The sequence below is a fragment of the Cornus florida genome, unplaced genomic scaffold, assembly GCF_030987335.1.
Source record: "Cornus florida cultivar Cherokee Brave unplaced genomic scaffold, ASM3098733v1 CherokeeBrave_3.0.0_Hap2_Chr06, whole genome shotgun sequence".
Taxonomy (NCBI): domain Eukaryota; kingdom Viridiplantae; phylum Streptophyta; class Magnoliopsida; order Cornales; family Cornaceae; genus Cornus; species Cornus florida.
This window is the reverse complement of record NW_026775576.1, coordinates 52,002,752-52,015,717: the sequence shown is the minus strand read 5'-3', so window position 1 is coordinate 52,015,717 and position 12,966 is coordinate 52,002,752. Positions and strand designations below refer to the sequence as shown.

General features: G+C 29.9%; 2 protein-coding genes across 2 annotated transcripts; both read left to right on the top strand.

The window, feature by feature from the left end:
* The first annotated feature begins 881 nt into the window (after positions 1-881).
* LOC132311517 (thaumatin-like protein 1b) lies at positions 882-4,097 on the top strand. The gene is made up of 3 exons (XM_059809435.1): positions 882-1,095; positions 1,670-1,747; positions 3,070-4,097. Exons 1-3 carry the CDS (start codon positions 1,035-1,037, stop codon positions 3,747-3,749), a joined length of 819 nt encoding a protein of 272 aa, XP_059665418.1. The 5' UTR covers positions 882-1,034; the 3' UTR covers positions 3,750-4,097.
* A 4,504-nt stretch (positions 4,098-8,601) lies between these two features.
* Positions 8,602-11,147, top strand: LOC132314096 (thaumatin-like protein 1). The gene is made up of 2 exons (XM_059813004.1): positions 8,602-8,652; positions 10,440-11,147. Exons 1-2 carry the CDS (start codon positions 8,602-8,604, stop codon positions 11,145-11,147), a joined length of 759 nt encoding a protein of 252 aa, XP_059668987.1.
* Positions 11,148-12,966: the final 1,819 nt, after the last annotated feature.

Here is a 12,966-nt window from a genome sequence, read left to right as displayed (position 1 = left end):
TTTGAAATAAAACCCAACATGCATTCCTTGTTCCCATGTGCGCTGCCCACATGCACATAATTAACCTAACTCTGATACCAATTTATTAGGAATCAAACCCTCCTTAATTCGTTTGGCACAACGGAAGCAACACACAAACAAAATAGAGATCTGAACACCACACTGACATAAAAAAGACAAACACAAATACACTATACTTAACGTGATTCGGTCCCACCTAACCTACGTCCATAGAGAGAATAGATTATACTATTACAACGGTAAATAACACACACTCACTGTCTCATAAAAAATTACACCGTTAGAGACTTCGAACACCAGACAGTGTCCACACTCTCAATACTCAGGCATGGTGTCGGATATCCTAACTCTTCACGATCTACCACTGCACGAGACCCTCCGCTCACCACCAGTGTTCACCACACAACAACGTCTCTACCCCCACACTCACATATATCTACAACACTACATCACTGTACTCTTCCGATGCCACTGTGCACTCACTCTTTCCTCTTTTCTTTTTCGTTCGCTCTCTTACATTTTTCTTCTCGACCTCTCTTCCTCTTCTCTAATTTTTTCCACTCATCATATATTTATAGGCAGCTCCTTGCCGACTTTAGTAGCTGGCTCATACTTGTCCCAAGCTGTGTCATTTTCTTAGCCTAATTTTTCCTTAGCCAACAAGCAAAACACAGCTCATTTGAAAGTCAACCATTTCGGCTCCAACTCATTAGATCCTCTCCTTGTATACTTTTCCTTCATTCACGCATGTAGTGGACCAATTCCATCTAATGAATGACTACACCATTACTTGTAAGCCTCACTGCCACACATATTCAATACACAATGTGATTTCAATCATTGACCACTCAAACATGAAAAATCCCACCCAATTACCATAGCCCACATCCCTCTAGCCAATTACCTAAAGACACGTCAAACAACCATAAACACTTTTAACCAATTTAGTCTTCGTCAATTTCTAACACTACTGCAAGTCTACAACATAACTCACCATCACAGATTTATAGAAAATGATGAATGCTGGATTCTTTCTCGGCATACTTGCCGCCCTCGCCACCATTTTTTATTCCTGTAAGTTTTGTTTCTGTTTTTGTTTTTGTTATTTTGGTAGTTTTATTTTTTTAAGTTATTCTTGATTTCCTCTTTAGATACTGTGTGTGTGTACATATATATATATATATATATAGTTAAATATGTGTGTGTGACTAATATTATAGTGAATGCACATAATTGAATAATATTATAGATAATTTGATTTTGGATTTGTGTTTGTTTACCTGGGATGAATTTAGAGGATATAGATGAGAAGGGGATGAATTATTGAGTGTTCCAAGCCAACCAAAAATGAAAAGAACCCCTTTAAATGCCAAGCCAACCAAAAATGAAATTAGTACATGCCTTGCCCATCCTAATTTTTTCTTTTTCTTTTTTTTAAGTAAATTCATACACATGACCTCCGCACAAATTCGAACCCCAACCTCTTCTTTTAGGAGCTAGGTGGGTTTGTACCAACTCGGCTATTGCCCATTTCGTCATCCAATCATTCTTACAAACAAGTTAGTTTCTGTATTCTCCTCCCTCACAGCCTGGTTATTGTTTTTTTTATGCTAATCAATGGCTTCAATGTTTATCAAATGTGTAACAGTTGGTGATGGAGCTGCTGCGAAGACAAGTATGCTTATCTGCTCTGCCGATAATAGATTCCCAACTCCAGGACCTCCAGGTGCTTCTTTCTTCCAGAAGATCCATCTGGGTTTTCATTACAAATGTTGTATATATATAAGTATGTATGTATGGTGAAAGCAATAGATGACAAGGAGATAAGGACTAACGGAGAGTGAAGAGATGGTGACCTTAAAAAAAAATATTAAGTAGATTATATTTATGTGATAAATTAATCGTAATATTAATTATATTATATGGATAACAAGTAAGGGTGTTTTTGTCCGATTAAAATTTATTGAAATTGTCATTTGTTGCCATTTAAGTCATTTTACTCTGCTTAGTTTCGGAATATTTTAAATATTCTACTAATGGACTTAAATGGCAACAAATGACAATTTCAATAAAGTCTTTAACTAACATCATGGGTAGTGAAAGTGATTGTGCAAACCTCAACAGAGTTACACCACACTTTTTTCATAAATTCGCCCATTTTTATAATTATTGATGATTTTTCAAGGTCTCAAATTTTTTATTTTTGGGTAAATTATTTTTATATTAATTAATGCTATGTTTGGTATTAAAAGAATCTATATATATATATATATTTTTCGGAAAGTAAAAAGAATCTATATTTGTGTTGATAAGGTGGATGCCTAGAAAAGTAAGAAGTAGAAGATTGGAATAAGAAGAAAAAGTGAGAGTGCTGGATAAAGAAATAAATAGCAATTGATGCACATGTCATTAGGCAATTGATGGTTATAGTTAGATTTGGTAATTGAAAATAATTTTAAAAACAAAATCAAATAACAAGTACGATAATGGTTTTCATATATATATATATATATTTATTACCATTATTATTATTACTTTTTTCTTTTTTCTGAAGAGTAAAGCAAATATATTGAATGGATGAAGAATGTCCATGATACAGCCCAATTGGAGATGAGGCCCAAACAAAAGAAAACAACATACATTAAAAAAACCGTGCCCAACCCAACTGGATTAGGCCCAAAGCCTCTAAGCGAATCTATATTTGTGTTTATAAGGTTATTTGTGAAGAAAGTTTGGAATTAGAAGAAAAAGTGAGAGCGCTAGATTAACAAAAAAAAAAAAAAAAACCAACAACAACAACTAATGATGCATATCACATTAGGCATTTGATAGAGTTTTATAGTTAGATTTGGTAATTGGAAAATTAAACAATGAAATGAACTACTTTAGAAGTACTATAATGGTTTCCATTTATATATAACTATAATATTATAAAATGGATACTTTTATTTTTAATTTTTTTTTTTTTTTTATGTGAAGCCTACTACCTAAATGGTTTTGATTTGACCTATTCATGGGTATTCTATATGGTTTTCTTTTGTATGGCAGGGGCTGACTCAGCCACATTGACATTTACAAACAATTGTTCTACCACTATTTGGCCTGGAACCCTTACTACTGGTGGGGCCGCTCAACTTTCGTCAACGGGGTTCGAGTTAGCATCTAAAGCCTCATTATCCCTCAACGTGCCGGCCCCGTGGACCGGCCGGTTTTGGGCACGGACTTCTTGCACCACAGACGCCAGTGGAAAGTTTAGCTGTCAGACTGCCGATTGTGCCTCCGGTCAAATAGATTGCAATGGTGCCGGTGCAATCCCTCCGGCAACCCTAGTAGAATTAACCCTAGCAGCCAACAATGGACAAGATTTTTACGACATTAGCCTAATAGATGGGTTCAACTTGCCGGTTTCCATCACCCCACAAGGTGGAACCGACAGCTGCCGCACCTCCTCATGCCCGGTTGATGTCAATGCCGATTGTCCGGCTGAACTTGTGGTGAAAAATTCAGATGGTGCCACAATTAGTTGCAAGAGTGCATGCCTAGCATTTAATGAGCCACAATATTGTTGCACTGGAGCTTATAACACAGAAGCGACTTGTCCACCCACTAACTACTCTCAGTACTTTAAAGGGAAGTGTCCTTCGGCTTATAGCTATGCCTATGATGACAAAACTAGCACATTTACTTGCAATGGTGGACCTAACTATGCTATTACATTTTGTCCATGAGAAATAGGACAGAGGAGATATTCCTGATCTGATCACTGCCCTCTCCCATTTCATTACTAGCAACTAAAACAATTTTGATTTCTCTCACGTAAGTTAAATGTTAATGTTCTACTAGTAATTTTTACTTTATGATTACACTTGACTAGCTAGGATTGTAAATGAGCCGAGTTGAGTTTAGTGGATTGATTTGAGCTCGGCTTGAGCTCAAACAAATTCAGAGAGAAATGCAACTATAATCATATATATATCTATTTACCCTATAAAAGTGTATTCTATTTGTATTTTTTATATACACTTTTTGTAATAATATTATATACTAGATTTAAATATATTATAAGCGTCATTTCAGTTTTAAGTTGTTTGAAACTTTACAACTGTTAAATTTATTTATATTTTTTATATACAATTTTTGGTAATAATACTAATATATACTCAATTTTAATATTTTATAAACGTTGTTTCAATTTTAATTAGTTATTGTTTGAAACTTCACGACGGTAGTAGAACTTTACTAGTTACAACTTATACAATATCAGTCTTACATTCAGATTTTTCATAAATCTGTATATCTCTCTTTGTATATATCTTATATATATATATATGACGTCTAAGTTGAACTCATTTTGCAAACTATATCTCCCTTTCTACTTGTCTATGTAAAAAATTCTTGTCAGAGGTTTTTCTAATGTTCAAACTACAACTTTGAAACATGAGAGTGATAATTTGGTTCATATGCATCAATTGCAAGTTGCAACTCACAGCCTTATTTTTTGGAAGGTACGTTTCTTGTTAATAGATATGTAGAATATTTATTTATATTCATTATTTTATTTCTCTTCCAATCTTTTTAATAAAGAAATCTGTTTCTCATGTGTTACTAGAATTTTAGTTGTGTGTTTCAGATGATTTTTGATAATACACCGTATATATTAACAGTATCCATCTTAAGAAAATAGATCATTATCCATCTTAAGAAAATAGATAACACTATTGAGTCATAGATGAAGATGAGTTTCTCATGATATGAGATCTTTAATTTTTTATTATTTCATACTTTTATTGTGCATAAAATTTATATGGCAGTTTTTTTATTTCTTTTTAAAATTTTAAATTGCTCACATTACCGAAGGAGATGCAATAGCAAAGCACTGCAGATGAGATCTTTAAAGTATTAAAACAAAGAAACGATTGTGTAATGTTTATTGTTCTACTATTTTTATAATTTTTTTAGTTATTTATGTTGTAAATCCTATGAGAATAAATTATATAAATATTTTATGAATTATTAATTATATATTTTTATTTGCATTTTACAATTCTTATTTTCTGTTTCTAAAGTGAACGGTGAATCATTTTTTTCTCTTTGCCAATCTTAATGATCAGTACCAATGTTGCATAAATTTTTAATATTTATACACATTTAAACTATTATTATTTTTTTATTATAAATCTATAGCCTTATTGGATTTATAAAATTTATATACATTTTAAAATTAGGTTATTAGCTGTCTATTACAACGGCTAACTAACTATTATTTAAGATTTGTGTCTTTTTAGATTTATTTCTAATGGTTATCAATCATTCTTTCTGAATTAATATGATTATTTAGAATTTAAAACAGTTATTTTAATAAATAATTATTTTTGTGACTTAATTTTCATGTTTTAAGAGTCACCAATAATTTTAGTATTAACTGCTATAAGAGTTGTTATTTATACACATTTAAACTATTATTATTTTTTTATTATAAATCTATAGCTTTATTGGATTTATAAAATTTATATACATTTTAAAATTAGGTTATTAGCTGTCTATTACAACGGCTAACTAACTATTATTTAAGAATTGTGTCTTTTTAGATTTATTTCTAATGGTTATCAATCATTCTTTCTGACTAAATATGATTATTTAGAATTTAAAGCAGTTATTTTAATAAATAATTATTTTGTGACTTAATTTTCATGTTTTAAGAGTCACCAATAATTTGGGTATTAACTGCTATAAGAGTTGTGTGTTTTCAAATATCAAGAGTTGCGTGCTTTCAAATATTTTAATATTGAAAGTGGTGACTTTTAAAATTTTATTCCTAATTAATATTTAAGTACAATTGTTATTGTTATTTTTTAATAGTTTGATACTAAATGCTATTTAAGAGTTGTACATTAACACCAAATCTGTTACAATTGAGAAGTTGTGTCTTTTATAAATCTCTTTTTAATTAGTATTTAATCAAATCATCCGTTCCCACATCTCTTAATACAATATACTATAGTTCTTGAAACCTAGATATTTGGGTGCAAAATTAATCAACCTCTCTCTCAAGTTTGGTTTTTTTTTTTTTCTTTTCTTATTAATTTTTATTTCATTTTCTAAAGATAAGTATTAAAAGGATTTTATAAATTTGTAAATTTGACCCACTTATAAATTATATATTTTAAAGAATGGCTTATTATTGTGGTATGTTATTTGATCAACATTTTAAAATTATATTTAAATTATCATCAAATCTTATGTTTTTATTAGTCCACTAGACCTCGACTTGCAAATCTTCATTCGCTAAGAAAAACATCTCCACTTTAGGTATCATTCTTTATTGCAATTTTCCTTTCTTGTTCTGGTGCAAATTAATAAATGGATTGTGTTGTTTTAAATGTGTGTAGCATTTTTACTCTTATTCTCCAAAGCTTCATTTTTTTTTTTTTCATTTTAATTTCCTATTTTCAAGGAAATATCTCTATATTTTTTTTTTCTCCCTTTGACGCATATCAGCCATAACTCTCTCTCTCTCTTTTCAAAGTTTCAATATTTAATATTCTATATATAATATTTAACAATCAAGTGGAGTAACATTGAGTTTGACCTTATAATCCAAATAGTTGTCCTTTTACTAGATTTTAATGTCTTTGTAATTTTATAAAGGCAATTTTTTTCCACTTTTCTTTGATATGTACAAGCAAATAAACACAAACTCTCTTTTATCTCTTCAAATTTATTTTTTTAACTAAATTTTGAAGGTTGTTATGATTTCATAAATTTATTAACAATGTGATATATATAAATAAAATATTTCATAATGTTTACAAAATTTTATTTACGTGCATATATGTATAAACTTAGATTAGATTAGATTAGGTTATATATGTATATATGTAATTAGATTAGGGTTAGGTTATATATGTATATATGGGCTTTGGGTTTATGGGCCTTAATTGGGTTAAGAGATTAATTTTCACTTTAAACTTTAAATGGGACTTGTATAAACTTAATGGATTGGGTATAAATTAATGTTTAGTTAGGTTCTTACTATTATTAATTTATTAGTAATAATATGTTTATGTATAATTACTTATGCTACCAAACATGTTCACCAGTTTTGTTCACCAAAATGTTCACGAAAAAACAAGCAGAGCAGGAGACCGTTTGAGTTTGACTTATTTATTAATTGAGTTTGAAAGTTTTATTTGAGCTTATTTCGTTTACTAAACAAAACGAACATGAATCAAACTCTTAGCGAGCCAAACTTGAATAATTTATGAAAAAATTGATTCATTTACAGTCCTACGCTTTGATCTATTAATAATTTGTTCCATTAATATCAAACTAAAATGAACATGTGAAAGAGGTCTGCCCACTTGATAATTCGAGTTTAATTTGTGACTTTCTGCTCGATCAGCAGTATCTATGTTCTTAGGCTCCATAATCTTACCTATAAGTTCAATTCTACTCTTTTTCTTTTTTCTTTTTTTAACTCTAATCATACGCATTTTACTCATTTGGAGACTTGAACCCTTATTATTCACTTTGAAATTTTTATTTTGTTATTGGCAAGAAACTTGCACACCACTCACACACTCATTTTGCTTCTTTGAAGACTCAAAACCTCACTATTTATTTTGTTATGGATATTTTGGATTAAACTAAATAGTATCCAATTTTAGAAATTAAAAATGCATAAAAATTCTACTAGTATACATGTGTGTGTATGTTTGTGAGAATTGGTCGAGTTTGTTTAGCACACATTTTTATTTCTGTAAATAATACATATACAGATATATATATATATATATATATATATATATATATATATATATATATCTTTGAATTAAATAAAATTAAAAATTATTTTAAAAATTAAAAATTATTTGGAAACTCTACGTATATTCAATAATAGATTAAATTAAACACTATCTTATTTTAAGAATTAAAAAAATTCTAAAATTTCTACATGCATTTAAAAGTATCATATAAAAAAATAATGTAAGTTTAACCCATCTTACAAACATTATATATATATATATATATATATATATATATTTAGATTTTATTAAATAATATCTTATTTCCATAATTGGTGACTCCTGCTGTGTTGAGATGGCATGTGCTGAAATATGAAGTGGAATTATATTCCATCATGTGGACCAATAACATATGGATACATCTTCTTTAATTATTAAATGAAAGATGATGGGGTACATACTTATTTATCAAATAAAAAATAAAAGATTAATTACTATCTCTTATTTGATAATTAAAATAAGACATGTCAATTTATTATTAGTCAATTGTCCATCTTTAATTACCCATTACTAGCTAAATTTGGTAATTTGAGAAATTAAGTCAGGACCACTTGGTAGTGGAGCAAAATTTAAAATTTCAATCATAATTGCACTCTCGATCATAACTAAATACAAGAGTCAATGCCAAATTAAAAATCCAAAAACAAAGTTAACAAACGAAATCTTTTGATTTGCTGTTTTTTAGGGCTACATATGCTTGTGACCCTATTTATACATATAACCCTACGACTACAGATAACATAACTCACCATCACAGCTTTATAGAAAATGACAAATGCTAGACTCCTTCTCGGCATACTTGCCCTCGCCACCATTTTTGATTCCTGTAAGTTTTTTTTTCTGTTTTATTATTATTTTTTTAAAGTTATTCTTGATTCCCAATTCAGATATCGTGTGTTTATTATTATTATTATTATTATTATTATGATATAAGGTAAAGCGTAAAAAAAACTCCTGAATTATTGACTTTTTGCAACTAACCCCTCTGAATTAAAGATTACCCCCCTAAACTATTAATTTGTTACAATTAAGGACAAACCCATCACAAAAGACTATTTTACCCTCTGTTATTAAATTTATCATTTCTTAATAAATTGTTTTTTATTATATTTTCTGTTATTTAAATATTAATTATACCATTTACCTTAATTTTATAATTTGTATCAATTGATTATAAAAATGAAAATAAATAAATAAATTTGTAGCGATCATTTTCTAAAATGATTAACTTATTATAATAAAGCTTATTATACTCACTTTAAAAAAATTAATAAATTACATAAATAAAAAATATCTTCTTTTTAATGCAATGTATTCATGAAAATTAAGAAATTACTTAAATTATTTCAAAATTTTCTATTTAAGATTTTTATTTAAATAATTAATTTAAAAAATTAAAGGCAAACTTATGCAAATTTAATAGAGAATATTTCATCAAATTAGTATGAATTTTTTTTTTATAATTTATTTTAACAAGAAAAATATATCAAGTGTAATTCAATAAGAAAGGGTATTATGGTCATTTAATGGAAAATAGGTAAGATATTGGGACATTTTGCAACTAAATGTGATAGTTCAAGGGATTTTATGCTCAAAACATAGTTTAGGGAAGTTATTTGCAAATTTAGACATAGTTGAAGGAGATTTTTTGCACTTTACCTTATTATATATATGTGTGTGTAAATAATACTTCAGTGAATACACATTCATTATTTTATTTTTTAGCTGGAGGAGGAGGAGGGGGTAGGATAGAGTGATGTGTATAGAAGACTATATTTGTATTGATAAGGTGATATGTAGAAAAGTAAGAAGTTGATGAAAGCGCGATGTAGATTGGAATAAGAGGGAAAAGTTAAAGTGCTACACAAAGAAATAAATAGCAAAATGATGCACATCTCATTAGGCAATTGATAGAGTTATAGTTTGATTTGGTAATTAAATAATTTAAAAACAAAATCAACTAACAAGTACATGGTTTTCATGTAAAGATGGTAAGAAACTAGTTTTGAAACTAGTAACTTCAAGCCAATTTTTGGATAAAAATAAAAGAGGTCCTACTATAATTCTGAGATGGGTTTACAGTGGAAGGCAACACAGTAACATGATATATTTACTCTTTTAAACACTAATTTAATATGAATTTATATATATATATATATATATATATATATATATATATATATATATCAATCAGAATTACAAACACGAGTTCATGATATTAATCTTAAGACAATATTGTTATATTAAATATGTTAATTTAACCCCCTTTATGGTATTAAAAGAATCTATATTTGTATCAATAAGGTTATGTGCAGAGAAATGATAAGTAGTGTGAATAAAGTTTGGAATAAGAAGAAAAAGTGAGAGTGCTAGATAAAGAAAAAAATAACTAATGATGCATATCTCATTAGGTAATTGATAGAGTTATAGTTAGATTTGGTTTTTGTAAAAATTAAACAATAAAATGAATTAACTTAGAAGTATTATATATAATAGTTTCCATTTATATATAACTATAATCCTAAAAAACGCTTTTTATTTTTATTTTTTAGAAATTTTTATGTGAAGCCTACTACCTAAATGGTTTTGATTTGACCTAATCATGCATGAAAGCTCCATCGGGTTCTCTTATGTTTTGCAGGGGTTCACTCGACCAAATTCACATTCACAAATAACTGTCCTTACACTATTTGGCCCGGAACCCTCACTGGTGGTGGCGGCGCTCAATTATCTTCAACTGGGTTCGAGTTAGCATCCAAAGCCTCATCGACCCTCAATGTGCCGGCCCCGTGGTCCGGCCGATTTTGGGCGCGGTCTTTTTGCTCCACGGATTCCAATGGAAAGTTCACCTGTCAGACTGCCGAATGCGGCTCCGGTCAGATAGGTTGCAATGGTGCCGGTGCAATCCCTCCGGCAACCCTAGTAGAATTAACTCTAGCAGCCAACAATGGACAAGATTTTTACGACGTTAGCCTTGTGGACGGATTCAACTTACCGGTTTCCATCACCCCACAAGGTGGATCCGGCAAGTGTAGCGCCACGGCATGTCCGGTTGATGTCAATGCCAACTGTCCGTCGGAACTCGCCGTTAAAAATTCAAATGGCGCCACAATTAGTTGCAAGAGTGCATGTGTAGCATTCAATCAGCCACAGTATTGTTGCACCGGGGCCTTTGGCTCACCGCAGTCCTGTCCACCAACTGGCTACTCAATGTACTTTAAAGGGAAGTGTCCATTGGCATATAGTTATGCCTTTGATGACAAAACTAGCACTTTTACTTGCTCTGGTGGACCTAACTATGCTATCACATTCTGTCCATGAGAAATATATAGGACAGAAAAGAGATATTCCTGATTGGGTCACTGCCCTCTCCCATTTGTTTACTAGCAACTAAAATCATAAATGAGATATTAGGATCTATTGTGAGTTCAATTTGTGACTTTCTGCTCAATCAGCAAAGTATCCATGTTCTCAGGCTCCATAATCTTACCCTATAAGTTCAAACTATAAGCATTTTAGGGTGCGTGAGTGTTTGTTATCAATTATCAGCATTGAACACCAAAGAGTACAGTGCTTGATTAGGAATTTAACGTGCAAATTTGTATGTTTAAGGACTTCGATGAAACCTCTTGCAACCTTCATTACTTAAAGAGGAAAATTATTTCCCAAATGAGATAAAAACACAAAGGATTATACTTGTCTAGTGAGTAAGAAGTTTATACTTATCATCAATGTGACACAAAGAATTGATCAATATTTTACCGCACCAAAGCTGTAACTCTCTCTCTCTTTTTTTTTTTTTTTTTTTAGAATCTGGCAAGGAGGAGTCCAGTGGAACTTGTTCTCCTACTGTCCTACACGACTCAGGAACGCCTCTACCAATTGAACTACCAATTTGTGCTTTTACTTTGATCCGAAGTAGAAATAATAGAGTGTGTTCAACACTATTTAGAAGTTTGTTTGGCAACATAAATTTGTTACAAGATTTTTAGAAACAAAAATATGAAAGCATGTTTGGTAAAAAGTGTTGCAAGTTTGAAATTTTGAATGATTAGTTTAAAATGTTTTATTATTATTATTATTATTATTATTATTTTTAAGAGTACTTTATTACAGTGCGGAAGCAAACAAAAGCATTATTTTAATGCTTTCAATTTTGGCCTTAATTTTGGAAGCGTTTCGATACGATTCAAAAGCACAACAAATATTACTAAATATGTTTCGTGCTTTTGTTTCGCTACAATACACTAGTAAAAGCAAAAAAACACGAAGTAAAAATTTTAGCCAGGCATACCCTTTATTTTTTTTTGTTTTTGTTTTCTGATTTCAAATTTTACTATTCAAGGGGTGATTGATTTTAGGTTTGTATTCTCCTAATTAAGTCATATCTATAGCTCATGCCATGGATTGTCCTTGATTAAGGTACATTAGCCCAAAACAATGGATTTAAAGAAATATCAATTGAGATGTTCATCAGAATTATCACGTTCTCTAAGACATTAATACTTATCGGTATGGTCTCCGAGCCATTAATGGTCATTTGCATTCTAAATGGGCGAATTTTATAGGTTGATTTGTTAAAATAAGTGGGTGGATGGATAACTAGTGTCCTGTCATGAAATCAAAGTATAAAAATGAACTTTCTTTCACAAATCAATAACCCTAATTTTTATTTTTTTTTATTTTTTTACAAAATTAGTATAATGGAATCTTTATTTGAATAAATAATAATATTTATTAGTATTATAAGAATATAGCTCTTAACCTTTAAATCTTTGATTAAAATTGTGGTGAAAGCCGTGGGTCCAAGATTCTCAGTCATTGGCTGTCGTAAAGGAATCTGCTTGATGAATGATTCAATTACATAGGCAAGTATTGTCATTTTCTATGTAAGTGGGGACACTAAAGACCGTTAAATGAATTTAATGAATCCTATTTGGTTTTACTATTTGAGGAGTGCTAATTACGGTTGTTCCGCGACTGTGAAATCTCAGTCACTAATTTAGTAATTGACGCGAATTTAATAATTGACGCGTGTATTTTCTTTCCCAATAATTAATTACTATTTTTATGCTAACTTCCTCTTGGATCTCTCATTATATATAATTACTATACTAGACTTAGGTCTCTCATTATATAT